Raw genomic sequence first — 16686 nt, 5'->3', positions numbered from 1 at the left:
CTCTCTCTCTCTCTCTCTCTCTCTCTCTCTCTCTCTCTCTCTCTCTCTCTCTCTCTCAAGAAGCGCTGCCTCCTCGACAACGAAGCTGCCGACGCGACGAAGACGGCAATGCCTCCACGAAACGAGTTTGGCGTCTTCTTCAACTACTTTTTCTGTGCATCAGATCTGATTCCAACACTAAGGCCTCACCAACGACGAGACATGGTTGGGTATCTTCTTCAATTGCTTTGTTTTTTTTTTTTATCTGATTCAATTTCATTTTGTTCATGTTTGGTGGGAATCGATGATGGTCAACTTCATCTTTGTTTGAATTGGGGATCGGGCGACGTCGAGATCTTCGCCATTGTCGCCTGCGACCTTGAAGGATTTAGAACACGACTGGGCATGTCAATGCTCGTGGAAATTTTCAATTTTGGGGGTTTTGGTTGATTGGCAAGAGATTCCATGAGCGAATAGAACAAGAATGAGGTTTATGGTTGATATATGCAGTAGTAGGCTAGTAGTAGTAATTCCATAGATGATTTAATGGTGGATATATAAAGCAGTAGAAACAACTCTATAGGTGATTCCATGGTTGACATACACAGTAGCAGCAGTAATAGTGAATATATATAGTAATTCCATGGTTGATATATGTATAGACAATATAGTAGTAGCATAGAAAAATGAAAACAGTTGGCAGTAGCAGAAAGTAAAAACAAAGGGCAGTAGCATAATGTTTGTAAACAGTCGATAGTAGCAGTTTCTTCGATAGGCAGTAGCAAAACGTTTGTAAACTGCTGACAGTACAGGGGCCAGTAGCAAAAAAGTAAAACAGGGGCCAGTAACATAACGTTTGTAAACAGTCGACAGTAGCAACTTCTTCAATTCGCAATAGCAGAAGTTTGTAAACTGCCGACAGTAGCAGCACATTTAGTTTGAATTGGCACAATTGTAAATGCGCAATGCCACATAGCAACAATATAACAATTTGTCCTTATTTGTAAAAGTTTGTCCTTATTTGTTTACTAATATGCTTAATAGACCTTTTTGTTAATTGATATTTAATTAGTAACTAATATGTAGTTTACTAAAGATTTTATGATTTATTTTGATAATTCTTATATTATTTTGGGAGGAATTATTAAGATAATAATATATAGTAAAAAGAATAAAGAATCATCATCTTATTTATTGATATGAGGCCCTTTATATAAAGAATTACATAGCACATTTATGTGTTATACAAGGAAACAAATCTTGATATCCTATCATTATATGGAATTGAGATTTCTTCTTTGACTAGCATTAGACCAAGACACACATATGTCGAATATCCTATAACACTCCCTCTTATGTCGCGTATCTACATGTCGAAAGGTGAAAGAGAAGTTGGAAAATCCCCGATAGAAACATAATTCTCACAAATTTTAAGCTTGAAGTTTTTATACACGCACGTGTCGATGTAGACGTGTAGGGTCTCTAGAATTGCTGCGTGTTAGTGTTTCTGCATGCACCAACATGTATCTCTAAAACATAGCGCTCTATTACTTTTACATATGAAGTATCTCGACTAAGTATGCTAATCCGTCATCACCATACTCGTTACAAGAAGCAGAAAGCTCGATCTCCTTGAAACAAACTCGAATGATTAGTATATAACCTTTTGGTATCAGACCATAATTTACACACATACATACGAATATGTACGTGTATCAATTAAGTAAAGTATATATATATGTGCAAATAGATGCAAAGAGAAAACTAGCAGTATCATGTATAATTAGGACCAAGTAAGATTTGTTAGCTTAGCTTTCTTTGCATTCTCGTTTTCACCATTGCTGGCCGGGTATCAACTATTGAAGATGAGCACATTGGAGCTGCTTCAATCCTTGATGTGTTTAGTCGTCACTGTACCACCGGCACTTGGCATAACTTGGCATCAGCCCTCTAGGTCCTAAAATATTTCCGAGGCTAGCAAACCTGAGGGAAATTAGCAAATACACAAGTGGATTTACTTCTTATCATAAACATCAAAGAATTATAAATCTGCAAATAAACATAAATAAAAGGGAGAGGCTGTGTACCACCAATCTTGCATATCCATCCACGACTATGGCCCAGTTTGGGACAGCTGTACTGTGAGAAGAATTGATTCTGAAATTGCTGTAAGAAGAATTGCTGTGAGAGGAATTAGTTGAGATGTTTGGTAAACTGTTTTTAAAAGGGTAAAATAGGATTTAGGAAAGATTCATTTAATCCTTTTGTGTTTTTGAGATTGATTCTCGCAAAAGCACCTCTTACCCTGCTTCTCCAAAACCCGCTTTTAAGAGAATTTATTCCTCTAAAATCAGTTCTACGGGTGGTTACCAAATACCTCAAATTGTCCCAAAATCACTTTTGACCCTAAAAACAGTTTCAAAATCTTTCCCAAACTGGGCCTATATTCCCTTGGAGGCTGTGTACCGAAACTCCGAAAGCCATTCCAGTTGACCAAGTTTTGAAACAAATGGTCATTCTTGTATTGATTGCTTCAAGCTTTACTGACAAGAACTCCACCCCGTCTCCTCTAAGCCAAGTAATAGCTTCTTAGTTAATTGTCACAAAATCCACATGACGACGAGATCCATGTTAATTTGGTGGAGGTACGGTGTTGCGCCGGTGGAGGAAGAACACGGCAGCCTAAAAGAGCAAAATGCTAATAAACGTGTCGCGGAAGAAATAAACTAAGAGAAAGAATTTAGAAAATGGTCAATTACATAAAAGTTTATTTTAAAACATTTTCTCTTATATAGGTCTACTCAAACATTTTTACCCATATAAGTCTACCCAAGCCTAAATAGTGTCTTATATTTGATATTGAAGTTTAACAAAATTACAGATTGTCATCCAACCAAAAAAATTAGATTTTCTCTCTTATATTTACAAAACTGCCACTAATGTAAAAAGTCTTCGGCCGACCTCCAGCGAACTTTTCGGCCGACCTCCGATGAATTTTCCGGCCGACCATCAGTGAGGATTCTGCCGAACACAAAAGCTACTATCACCGACAACAAAAGATACTACTGTTAACAACAAAAGCTACTACGGCCAGTAAAGAAAGCTACTACCACTGACAATAAAACAAACTACCGACAACAACAAAAGTTACTGCCACTAGCAAAGAAAGCTACTGCCACTAGCAAAGAAAGCTACTACTGTCAACAAAAGATACTACCGCTAGCAAAGAAAGCTACTACTGTCAACAAAAGAAACTACCGTCAATAAAGAAAGCTACTATCACTGACAACGAAAGATACTATCGTCATCAACGAAAACTACTACCGCCAGCAACAAAAAATACTACTACCAACAACCAAAACTACTACCATCAACAACGAAAGATACTACCGTCAACAACAAAAGCTACTACCGCCACCAAAAAAGATATTACCGCCACCAAGAAAAGATACTACATATAACAACAAAAGATACTACTGCCATTAAGAAAAGCTACTACCATGCATAATAAAATCCACTACTAACAAATTCAATAGTACAAAAAGTTTGAAGCCTTGTACAATGATAATTATGTACAAAGCTACTTCCATAGTTACATAAAGCTATTGTTGTAGTTACGGAAGTCTACTACAATAGTTGTATAAAGCTACTATCGGTTTTTAATGGTGATGCTCAAAACTCAAAGGCATAATTTTTCCACCGTGAGCGGGATGATCTTGGTTGGCCGAATGATCTTTATGGAGGCTTCAATATCCCAATTCACATGATTTTCGAAATATATCGCTACAAATGCAAAGGGAAGAATTCTGCAAGAGCAAAGAAACAACAAAATATTAGTATTTGGAACGAAAATAGAAGCTATTGACATCACGTTGAAAAGATACTACCACACAATGAGTAAGCTACTGAAATCATTTTGAAAAGATACTACTATACTGTCAAAAAGATACTAACATAGACATTAAAAGATATTATAACTATGTTGAAAATATACTATCCTACAATAAGAAAGCTACTGACTTCATGTTAAAAAATATACTAAAATAAACATAGAAGGATACTATGACTACGTTGAAAAGATTCTATAGGCCAAGTGAAATGGTAAATCCACTACAATAGTTAGTTACAGCAAGGTACTGATTTGAAACAAAAGTTACTGACATCAGCTTGAAAAGATACCAACATAGGAACTAAAGCTACTATACTGTAATGGAAAACCACTAAAATAGTTATAGAGAGCTACTGATTTGAAAACATAAGATATTGACATCATGGTGTAAAGATACTACCAGAGACATAAAAAGCTACTATTACAATATCAAAAGGCTACTATCATTGGAACTCAAAAAAAATACAGCTATACATATATAAGCACAAGCATGTTCATTTCAGAAACTAAAGATCAAGCTGAAGAATACAATCGCGGCTTATCAATGCAACATCACTTATTCAACGCAAACAAATTTAGTAGAAAAAATCTATAAATTTCTAAAAGTTTAATCCAGATATTGTATATCATAGAATGAGGAATGAGGCTCAGACATGATCATAGATCTTGATTCCATTTGTACTACTATAAAAGCTAATGCACAATAAAAATGCATAGATACTAACTCAGACACATAAATATACTATCTTACTAGCAGAAAGATACTATAATAATTTTGAAAAACTACTAGCGTTTATATACTGAACACAAAAACACACAACTACATTCTGTGGGAGGAGACCTCGAACTCCTAATTGATCTCCCTAAACGCGCTCTCTAAATCCAGTATCCTGGTCTGAGAACAAGAAAGCATTTTGAACAAAGAATCAAAACCAAGCAAAACTCCAAAATCACTATATATCAACAAATTCTCAACATCATCCACTTCACGAATTCTCACAGTTTCACATCTTAGCCAAAAAAAGAAGATAAAAAAAATGAAAAGAATCAAAGAGCGAAGGCTCACTTTGAGCTTTACATCACGATGAAGAGCTGCGAGCTTGAATCCCCTCACTGGCTGGAACAAGCAACCGAGGAAGTGAAGCAAGATTTGGAATCGCCGGAAACAAAACCTCTGATCTCGGCAATTATCTTTGTCCTTCCTTCTCCGATCTCACCATCGATGACTCATCGCCATCATCCAAAGAGCCATATTCAAGTTCAAATTCAAACGAAATGGAAAATGAGATTTACTTGGGACGATTTGAGGAGCATCTTCGTTGTCTTCAAGCGAGGCTCTGATCGAGAGAGATTAGTAGTCTCCGGCCGAAGCATCTTCGTCGTCGTCGCCACGCGTGGATGATGGGAATTGGAATGTCGGAGCTCGTCTTCTGTGAGAGAGAGAGAGAGAGAGAGAGAGAGAGAGAGAGAGAGAGAGAGAGAGAGAGAGAGAGAGAGAAGACTGATGGATCTGGAAACTATGGATCTGAGGGTATTTTAGAGATAGTATTCACGTGAGTTGTTGGGTTTGGACCATAAAGTAGACTTGTATAGGTAAAAATGTTAGAGTGAATTTGTGAGGAAGAAAATGTTGAAAAGATGACTTTTATGAAATTTTTTATTTAGGAAAGTTATATATATTCTTATTATAACATTGATATCGAATCTTATTTTAATTCTACTTTAACTAAGACACACACTATAAAATATATTTTCCTTAGGTAAAAAACAAAAAAAACTAGAATCACCGGAAAATAATAATACCCTATGCATAATGGGAAAACTGATATTCTTGAGGAGAAAGGAAAAGTAAACAAGTCGGTCGGATCGATTGAATCAAATCCTATAAATAAACGTACGTACAAGACAAAAACACAAAACCATAACAACCCTCTCCCTGTGCGTTTGCTATTCTCACAAACATCCTAGAGCTTACGTACAGAAGGAGAATATTAATTTGAAAACGATCGATATGCAGTCGATCTGGCGAATGGTTGATCGACTATGCTGCGGCCTAAGTATCAGCGACTTTTTTGCACCTGAACCTGATGCACCGAAGAAGGATTGGTTTTTGTACGTGATGACGGACCGTCAAATATCTCGTCTAAATATTGACGAATTTTGCAAAAGGGGGAAGAGTTTTGAGAAGTTTGAGTTGGAATTGTTGTATGATTACCACCATTGTGATCCTTCAATTAAACTTCCTCTCAACATGGAACATACAAGAGTGGGTTCTAAAGTGCAGATGCGGTACCACCGTGATGAAGAATCTGATGATTCTGACGAGGACGATGATGAAGTGGAGGATGAAGAAGAATTTGAGGATGGAGTGCATTATTGCTTTGATCCTACTGATCCAGACGGTCCGTCCATTCGCCAATGCGACAATTGTGATGATTTTGATTTACTTCACAAGGCCGGTTTCACCCTCGAAGACAAAGTTTATTCGTTTTATCCAAACTTTGAGGTTTTCGATCCTCTTCACCAACTCTGGAAACGACTGCTGCCTACTCCATCTGATCAGTTTCAGAAAATTTATGCCCTAGGCCACAAGCTCGTGTTTAAGAGTAGTCGACACAGCCAATCAGACGTGTTCGACCCTCGCGAACGAACATGGGAGAAATGGTCAAAGAGATCAAACCAAAAAACTGTAAAGTGCGTGGACGGTAAGTGCCTATTTTTTTATGGTGACATGATTGACATATGGAGTAGCAATGGGATGCAAGCTGGTGTAGAACATGAGGGATTTTTAATTGCTCAGCTTCGTGGTGGAGACGGACTTGCTGCTTTCCGGTGGGATTCAGTTGGAGTCCTAAAGCTGTATCGGGTGCTAGATGAGCTTGACCCCATATTTCGTACAAATGGTAAACTAATCATTAACAGTAAAAACTGGAGTAATGCAATGGGAAAATGTGATGGTGGCCGTATGTGGTTGGTGTATAATGGATACGACCCGATGCATTTTTGTCGTACGCGTATAGGAGTATTTCGAATTTCCGTCTCATACGACCTTCATGGCATTCCAGTTCTATCTGCCCAAGTTGAGGCTATAGAATCGTTTTCTGTCGGGGATTCGACAAGTATCAAAGCAGCTTTCGCCTTGTGCCATCAGCCGAACCAGAATGAGAAGAAAATCAGAGTCTTTCGTCATCCTTCCCAATGCACTGTTGCTTCGTGATCGCTTTGCATTGCTAGTTTTTTTTTTTTTAATCAAGCTTTGCAATTTTGCATTGCTAGTTATGTATCAGAATTTCTTAAATATTTGTCTTCTTTTTACATGATAATTGGATCCGAATCAATAGACATTTTTTCTGAAAAATTTAGAAAAATAACCTCTTTCTTGTTTTATACAATGTTTTAAAAAACGTGTTTTAAAGCTTGAAAGTCACTAGCAAAAAAGAGTCAGCCTTGATAACAAGTATTAGATGTTATATGAGACCCGTCTCTTGTTTGTTCTCTTCTCATCACATACTTAGATATGTCTTCATATATAGAGGAAATAACAGCGTGAACAACCTCTTCCTAAAACAATTTCTCTCCTCCTCCTTTCTCATTCTCTATAACCCATAAACTGACTGGGGATTGATTATCTATTGGCAATTGTTTATGGGTTATAGTTAATTTACAGATTGATTGAAGATTTGGTGTCTGGGTAGCTTGTTTTGCTATGAATTGATCAATTCCGTGGCTGATTTTTTCTTATTCTGTTGAAGATTTGACTGTGGTAGGTTTGGTGTGAAAGTTGAATGATTTTAGTCTGTATTGATTTTGTGGTGATCAACAAGTTCATGTCTGATTTTGTGGTCAGCTTCTTTAATATACGTTTTCAGTTTTTTGATGAGTTTATGGAATGTGCATGTCATGGTTTGTTGATGACCCCTCTGGTATTTGCAGGAAAATGATTCAAGTACTGGCCTTTCCATTTTGTTTGTTCAATCATGATTTCAATTGATGAGTCCTGCTTGCAAATGAAGGAGCTGCTCAATCCGATTCAAGTCAAGCTTGCTAATTGCCAGTGATGGAATCCAAATGAAGGAGCAGTCTTAACCAGAGTAATTGAAATTGGAGATGGGGAAGTTTAGAAGAAATTGAAGAGGGAGAGGATCGAGTCCTGCTTGCACCAAACATGGGTCAAGGCTTCCATAGCATAAGCCAGGCTTGAGGAATGAAGGACTATTGAAGGAACTAAGCCCGGGTAACACAGTCCCCCTTACCAAACGTGCTGTAAGGTCACAATGAACCCAGAAACTGAAGTGGCAAATCCTCATCATCACCACTTGGTTCTAATCCATGGCGTAGGGCATGGAGCTTGGTGCTGGTACAAACTGAGATGTCTCCTGGAAGCATCAGGCCACAAAGTGACATGCATGGATCTCAAAGGTGCTGGTATTGATCAGTCTGATCCCAATACAATCCTCACTTTCGAAGACTATAACAAGCCTCTCATCAACTTCCTGTCCACCTTGCCCCATGATGAAAAGGTATGCGAGTACTATTCCTCCCAATCTCATAGATAGAAGCTTACTCTTGTACGTTAGTGTTAGACTCTTACATCAAGTGTTAAGACAATATATTTACCTCGATGGTAGTACAACGTTGTTTGTTATTTAAATCGGATCCCGCTCTTTTAAAATGAGGAGAGTGTGACAATTAACTAGGTTGAAAGAAGTTCGCAACAATCACCCATATCATAGGGAATTAATATGGGATCAATGGAATGTAGGTAATACTTGTTGGACACAGCGCAGGTGGTATGAGCTTGACAGATGCAATACACAGGTTTGGTAACAAAATACATATGGCCATATATGTGGCTGCAACCATGTTAAAGTATGGGTTTTCGACAGATCAAGATTTCATAGATGTAAGATTTCTTCACTTTGATTTCCATTTCAAAGATCTTATATTAATCACTTTCATTATTAGTTATACATGGAATATTACACTACAGCAAAGTCGATCACTTCTGGCTTTGTCTTCTTCAATGTAGGGAGAACCTGACTTGTCAGCATTTGGAAACGTAAATGAATTTATATTTGGGTTCGGACCTGACCAGCCTCCAACTAGTGTCATAATGAAGGAAGACTTTAGGCACCAAATCTTGTATCATATGAGCCCTATCCAGGTAAGGAAGCTCTACTATATATACTTCCATACAAGTATGCATCTCATATTCTGGTACACATACATTGAACTCTTTGGGATTGATTATATGCTCTACAGGACTCGAGTTTAGCTTCGATGCTGCTGCGTCCTGGACCGGTTATGGCGTTGCAAGGCGCTCGATTCAAAGGAAATGGTGATGAAGTAGATTGTGTGCCTAGAGTGTATATCAAGACCATGAAAGATCGTGTTCTAAAGCCAGAGCAACAAGATGCTATGATTAAGAGGTGGCCACCATTCCAAGTCTTTGTTCTTGATAGCGACCATAGCCCGTTTTTCTCCACCCCCTTTTCTCTCTTTGATTTGTTACTTAAAGCATCGGCTTCCATAAAATATTATTATTCATAAAACCAACGATATGACATTTATTTGGCAAACATTGACCATAATCATCCCCTCAAAGTTGGAGTGCTATCTTCATAAAAAAAAGAAGAAGTTGGAGTGCTATGGAGAGCTAAAATGGGAGAGTTATGGAGGCCGATGCATATGTTAAATAGGAAGAAGATGCTTTATTATGCACCTTAAAATTGTTCGAGTCACCTTTATTATGTCCAATCTCATACATGTCGTAGAGTCATAGAATAAAACAATAGTTGCAAGTGACCTACACCATTCCAGGATTTACGTTTTTGTTTTTTTCCATGCATCATGGACCCTGCGCTGTGCTCTGAGAGACGGGGACGGTGAAACTTTTTAAGAGCAAGTCTAATAGTTTTTTTATATTTTTTACATAATAGAGAAACAAAACTTAAAATGTCTAAAAATTTTATATACCAAATCCAACAGTTTTTCTATTTTAAATATTTAAATATTTATTACAAATAACAATTCTCATTTATTACAATATAATAATAAGTATAAAAATATAAAAGTTTATTTTTAGAATAAATTATGTTTTCTTTCTTATCTTTGAATCTTGAAGAATGTGCAACATTCAATTCTTCTTTCCCTAAATATTTTTAAGGAATTTGTAAATATAGGGAAACAAAGCTTCTCTTTCATCTATTTCTCTATTTTAGGGAATGAGATAAGGAAGCTGTTGGAAAATGACCCTATATTTCTTAAAATAGAGAAAATCAAAGAATTTAGGAAATCTGTTGGACTTGCTCTAAATCAGGTCAAATCAGAGAGTCATGGAGGCCGTGCATATGTTAAATAGGCAAAAGATGCTTTATTACGCATCTTAATACAGTTTGAATCACCTCTATTATGCCCAATCTCATATTCGGTCTCGCATTGAAGACATACAAGTCATAGAGTCATAGAACAAAACAATAGTTGCAAGTGACCCAGACACATCAATTTATTTATTGTCAGATCCAATAATAGAGCTGAAACTAAGCGTTTGTCCTGTATTGAGTAAGTTGCGGAGATGCACACACCATGAAAGTTGCTAAATCTTAAGTTTGTCATCTCCGGTTCTTATAGTTAGGTTGTGTATGCGTTTATTTCGTAATTTGGTTTTTTTTTTTTCTTGTTATATTTTAGGCCCAGATCAGACCCATCTGGGCCCGGCCCAATAACCTAATATATAAAATGTTGACAGAAGTAGAGAGAGAAGAACGATGGAACTAGATCTGCAGAACACACAGAACCCAGAACTTCAATTCCTGCCGCCTGGAGCAACCGCAACGGAACGACGCCGTTTTTCACGGGGAGTCGCAACCGCAGCAGAACGACGCCGTTTTGCAAAGATAGCTGGATTCCAGTGTTGCGCACGTCAGGTGTTGTTCGAGAGAATTCCCAACCAAAAATCAACATAGCATTCTGATGATACACGGTAAGGGTTTAAGACCTACTTTTTTAGGGTTTTAGGGCTTCAATTTCCAATTAATAGTTTAGTACTGTGTCTTGAGGCCTTTTGTGAATTAAGAATGCTTTTTGATTTCTTAAGGTTTTGTGCATCTTGATTTTTTTCTTTGTTTTTTTTGTTTTTTGAGTTTTGTATTGGATGTTGTTTGAAATCTTGATCTTCGTCTTCCCTGGTGATGGTGTTGCATATGGTTTGGAGTCACCTACATATTCGATGTTGTTTGAAGTTGTTTGTGATTTTTGCTGAACACAAGTTTGAAGTTGGATATTCCAGTTTATTTTCCGTAATCTGTATGATGGATGTTTCTTCTGGTTTGAAAAAGAAATGCAATGGTGGCTCTGCTAGTGTGGTGGTTTGTAAAAATCTGTTCTAACATTTTGTTATGTTTGCAGGGTAATGGAATGTACTCAGGAAGTTGTGTCTTCAAGAATCTGTAAGGAACTTCTATTCCTTTTGGCCTCCTTCTCATCTTTAAGACTGTTGCTATTTCTTGTTGCAAAATCTGGATTAGCAAAACCGTACATGTAAACCTATATGAACCTAACCAGATGAAATTATGGTGTTTCAAGGCGTTTGCATCATTACTCGTCATAATTTTCAACGTCCTTTTTCCCTTTTATAATAGAATTCCTTAGATGTGTTTCCTGAGAATCGTTAGTAGTCCAACTCGAGCATATAACATACTAACCCCTTATTATTAGAAGCTATAATCCATGTCTCCCAACTGAAACAGAGATTGCCTGGACCTGTGTGGTAAGTCATCTATCATTACTGCATTGCTTTGTCCTTTCTAATTAAAATCCCTAGACATGCTAAACATATAAGACACAACTAGCATATCTAACTAAGACATATACGGTTATCGCTTGAGAATTATTGTTTACTCTGAGTGAACTCAGGATATGTTCACTTGCTTATGTCTGCTTAGCATAAATTTTTACAATAATACATATGGCTCAAAGGTATTCAATGAAAGTCCAACCTGATTTCTGAACGTACAGATTTTGTTTACAGGGTGAATGCCTTGACTGATGAGTATGAGGCTCCTGAAATTCTGCAACAAACCCGTTGTGTCCGTTGCGATGCAATTCTAGGGTCAAAATATGTGAGTTTCTTATCAACAAAATATGTCACTCTGTTACTCTCCATTTTTGGTCCCAGAAAAATCAAAAGGAAAAGCCAGTATAACAGTCAATGTACCATTTCCTATCAACAAAAATTACATTTATACGCAGAGTTATAACCATCTAGAGGCTGAGCACCTTACAATCTGTGTATTTCGTAAGGCGCATGCGATGCATTATGAACCTGTACATCAACCAAGGTACCAGGCACCAAGTGGATGTTCGTCGATATCATCCTCACCTAGGTTATCTGGATCTGCATCGAGCTGCACCTGAGCTTCATGCCATAATATAGTAGTTTTGATGGTATTTGGAGATGCATAATATATGCATAATATAGTAGTAATTGCCAATTATCATTGTTCTTGTATAAGGCCGCTCTTCTTTATTGGGGTGGGAACAACTCTTTACCTGTAGAAGCGGGAGTGCCAGATATGCTTGGTGAGGCAGGACAAGGGGCAGCTGATCCACTCCTCACCAAGCATAGCTAGCAGTCCCGCTTCCGCAGGTAAAGAGTTGTTCTTATCCCAATAAAGAAGAGTGGGCTTATACAATGATAATTGGCAATTACTACTATATTGTGCATCTCCAAATACCATCAAAACAACTATATTATGGCATGAAGCTCATGTGCAGCCCGATGCAGATCCAGATAACCTAGGTGAGGATGATATCGACGAACATCCACTTGGTGTTTGGTATCTTGGTTGATGTACAGGTTCATAATGCACCGCATACGCCTTACGAAATGCACAGTTTGTAAGGTGCTCAGCCTCTAGGTGGTTATAACTCTGTGTATAAATGTAATTTTTGTTGATAGGAAATGGTACATTGACTGTTATACTAGCAAGTCTTTTTTCCTTTTGATTTTTCTGGGACCAAAAATGGAGAGAGTGAGGAAAAAGTGCTTTGGGAAGTGTACTGTAATGAGTATTCCTCAATGGTTAGACTTGCATAACCTGGTATGAGTTGTCATATGGTTTTGCTGTCTTGTTATATTTTGATTCTTTTCAATTAGTTTGAATTTCTTTTAAACAATGAATACGATATGCAGTGCTGCTGATCCAACTAATCCATATGGGAATTGTTTTAGGCCTCCACATGCCAATAGGGTTGGATCAGAATCACTGGAAGGTGTTTATTCGTTGGCAAAAGCTTCTCCAGTTTTGAAGCACCATGTATTTGTCAAAGAGGACTCTTATTTATTTACATGAAGCGACTTGTAACTATGCATGTTGAGCCAAACCCAGAAAATACCCAAAAATCCCAGAAAATATGACCTCTTATCTCTTTCTATCTCTCTAACACCTCCTACATGAAGAACAAATTAAAGGCAATGACTTTTCTTCTACCCGATATCCTACCCACTTTTCTTCTCCAGAACTAGCTAAAGGAAAATCTAATTCACCACTCATGCACTTCCTCTCTTACCTGGCAAGTGTTCAGACCCCAACTCTGTTGGAGGGGTGCGCAAATTAAGCAGCAAAGAGATGATTTTTAATCTATCATGCATAGAAAACAAGCCATCCCGCCCACATATAATGGACCATCCAACCGCCGGTAAAGATATAACACGCCTAGAAGTTGAACTACCAAAGTACGCACTGATTTATTTATGAAACTTTAACCGTAATTCGTAGCAAGAAGGATGAAGGAATGAAATAATGGAAATGCAAAGAACAAATAACAATAGATGATTTCATAGATGGCTGCAGGTTACAATTAGGTTTATATAGCTCAGCTGTTCCAAGAGATAAGGACACCGTGTAGAGGTGAACCACCTGATCAACCCTACTCCGTAATTAGCAACCTAAACAGATGGTAACTGTGCTCGTGAGCTGCACGACAAAACTAACACATACACAGAGTTTCCCTAGCACAACCAGGAAAGCCCTACACTAGGGAATATTCATAACATCAATCCTAGTTCCTAGGTAATCTTAGCAAGAGCAGCAGTTTGGATCCTTCACTGATCTCCCCCGTTGCGTCCCATCTGAACGTCTCGAATTCAAAACAAGTCATAGGACACCATAACGTGTCCTAAACCTCACATGGATTAGGAACGAACTAAAGGAGTGGTTTGAGCCTGCGGACTTTCGGATTTGAATATAGACATGAAACCTTCTTTTTGCAGATTGTATGCTCTTACTTCTAAATACATCTCAAAATGACCCCCTTGAGGAAAAACTGTTTGTAGGGCAACATAAATTGAGTTTGCTTCCAGTTCTGGAATATCTAGGGTGGATAATGATATTGATGCTGATCCGTATGTGTTCAAAACCAAACACCGCTCTTGCAGACATTCCATCTTTATAAAATGAAAGTGTGGATTATAATTTAAGAAATGTGGATTTCACATCCATTCTTTATGATTTTTTTTTATATTTTTTATTTTGTATTTTTTTTCGTGGAGTTTTAGTAAAGAGGTATCGAGTAGCTAGTGGATGTAATTGATTGATGTTTTGATGATTTGATCTCTCTAGCTTAACCTAATACGTTCTTATGATTATTATGAATGAAATTATTTACTACGAGTTGACTTGGGTCATAACCTGGTCACTGTGGGTTTGCTTTAAAGGTGTTTGGTGATCTTTTACCAAAACCAGAGTCGAGTGATGCATCCTCGATATGATTTTCTTCAGAGCGGAAATGTGTTTGAAACTTATGAAATGTGATTTTCTTCAAACCCGAGATAGACTGTCTCGGTTTGGTGCTGTCCAGGATAACTCTTGTCCACTTTATAATGAAGATAATGACACAACTAACCATCTTTTTAGATATTGTAGGTTCGCAAAGGAGGTTTGGAATAAAGCCACTGTGCAACCACCATTGAACTGGGAGGAGGGTTTTTACAAGATCGTCAACAAATGGTTCTTGGAGGCCCCTTTCGACAGTGAAAGCTTTGAAAAATTATTGACTATCTGTTGGCAAATTTGGAAGGCAAGGAATGATGTTATGTTTAGAAGAAAACTCCTAATCCAATGAATATTACAGCTGCTGCTTACCATTTGGGCAGTTTGGCAACTGTAAGTATGAATAGCTCATGGAACCCGATTTTCTTATCTGAGTATGAAAAGCTCATAGAACCTGATTTTCTTATTTGAGCATGTTCTCAACCGGATCAAAATTAATTTTGATGGCTCAATAAGAAGGAACGCGACATCGGGAGGGTTATTCTAAGATCAGACTCTGGTAAACCCCTTGTTACTGCAGCTTTCAACCTTGGTACTGCATCTGTTTCAGTTCCAGAAGCTTTGACGCTCAGAAATAGCCTTGCCTGCGCCAAGGAGAGAGGATCTACGAAGATTGAATTGGAAGGAGATTCCAAGCTTGTCATTGACTGGATCAATGGTACCAGCGATCCACCTTGGAGACTCTTGAGATTATTCCATGACATTAGGAATCTAAGTTATAGCTTTGAGGCAATTAGTTTCAAGCATTTTTTTAGAGAGACCAACTTTGCGGCTAATTCTCTTGCAAGTCTTGGACATAGGGTTGAGTCGCACTTGATTTGGGAGGATTGTGTTCTGCCGGAGGCCTCTCTTGCCCTTGTCTTTGACAGTGTAAATTCAGGGTGCTATCGTGATACCTCTATTATTTAGTGTGTTATTTTTTCTATCAAAAAAAAAAAAACAGTTATTTCATTAAACTGGAAAATGAAATTAGGGCCTTGTTTGGTTCATGGAAAATAAATTAGTTCCTTCATCTTTTCTACAGGAAGGGAAAGAGAACGGGAATGAGATTTTCTACAAAATTTTTATTTCGATGTTTGGTAACACGAGAAAAGTTATTGGGAAAGTTGTTAATTTATATAATAAAATATTGTGTTGTGAGTAATAAATGTTAAGAAATAAGGACAGAAAATGGTTCATTTGAATTTTGGAAAGAACCATTTCCCCCCACATTTTCCCTCCACTTAGGAAAACGGTTACATTCTCTTTGTTTTTCCATACGCAGGAAATGAAACATTTTCTTTTTTTTATGCTTATTTTCCGCAAAATAAACGAGGCCTAGGAGTCAACAGGGTTCGCATTTTGTGACCCAGGACCCCAACTGGGCCTGGCCCAATATCGTATGTTGATATAAATGTCGAAAAACAGTACAGAACACGAACCTGAACTAAAGCAGCATGAAGCAGACACAGAAACGCAGAAATGACTCAAATGAGTTTCAATTCCTGCCGCCTAGAAGCGTTGCAACCGCAGCAGAACGACCTCGTTTTGCAAGCGGAGCTGGGTTCCAATGCGTTGTGCTCACCATGTGTTCGATAGAATTCCCCAACCAAAAACAGATACTGGGTAAGTCCTTTTGGGTGACTAATCTCATTTTTTGTACCTAAAAACTGGGTGTCTACTCTCATTTGTTGTGTATAAATACTGAGTGGCTTACGGAAGAAGCCTTAAACTAAAACCCAAACACAGCCTCACCATTCTCTCTTCATTCTCTTCCTTCTTTCATTCTCTTCATTCTCCAGTTCATCTTCAATTCTTGATTCTCCATTCATCGTCAATAATTCTTCAGTCTCTCTTCAATGTCAACCCTCAAGGTTGCAACTTTTGACCCTACCTCACATTACTTCCTCTGCAGCAAATGCCTGGGCAACCAGAAGCGAACCCACATTGCTCAAAGGGTGAGCTTCGTAGCAAGAGAATTCAGGGTAGGTTCTCTCCCTCTCTCTC

General features: G+C 37.8%; 1 protein-coding gene and 1 pseudogene across 1 annotated transcript; both read left to right on the top strand.

Moving 5' to 3' along the window:
* Positions 1–7370: 7370 nt before the first annotated feature.
* On the top strand, positions 7371–9689 carry LOC101291907 (methylesterase 17-like). Its single transcript, XM_004294671.1, has 5 exons — positions 7371–7631; positions 7802–8388; positions 8631–8771; positions 8898–9032; positions 9131–9689. Exons 2-5 carry the CDS (start codon positions 8143–8145, stop codon positions 9416–9418), a joined length of 810 nt encoding a protein of 269 aa, XP_004294719.1. The 5' UTR covers positions 7371–7631; positions 7802–8142; the 3' UTR covers positions 9419–9689.
* A 4967-nt stretch (positions 9690–14656) lies between these two features.
* The window catches only part of LOC101300896, a 6834-nt pseudogene continuing 4804 nt past the window's right edge, over positions 14657–16686 (top strand).

The sequence above is a fragment of the Fragaria vesca genome, linkage group LG3 (assembly GCF_000184155.1).
Source record: "Fragaria vesca subsp. vesca linkage group LG3, FraVesHawaii_1.0, whole genome shotgun sequence".
In the NCBI taxonomy this organism is placed as follows: domain Eukaryota; kingdom Viridiplantae; phylum Streptophyta; class Magnoliopsida; order Rosales; family Rosaceae; genus Fragaria; species Fragaria vesca.
This window is presented reverse-complemented; position numbering and strand designations above follow the sequence as displayed.

Bases quoted from the DNA above. Each gene is read 5' to 3' on its own strand.
- LOC101291907 (XM_004294671.1), top strand. From the start codon at position 8,143: ATGAACCCAGAAACTGAAGTGGCAAATCCTCATCATCACCACTTGGTT. The intron at 8,772-8,897 runs GTAAGATTTCTT...TCTTCAATGTAG, and splicing joins CAGATCAAGATTTCATAGAT to GGAGAACCTGACTTGTCAGC. The intron at 9,033-9,130 runs GTAAGGAAGCTC...TATGCTCTACAG, and splicing joins ATCATATGAGCCCTATCCAG to GACTCGAGTTTAGCTTCGAT.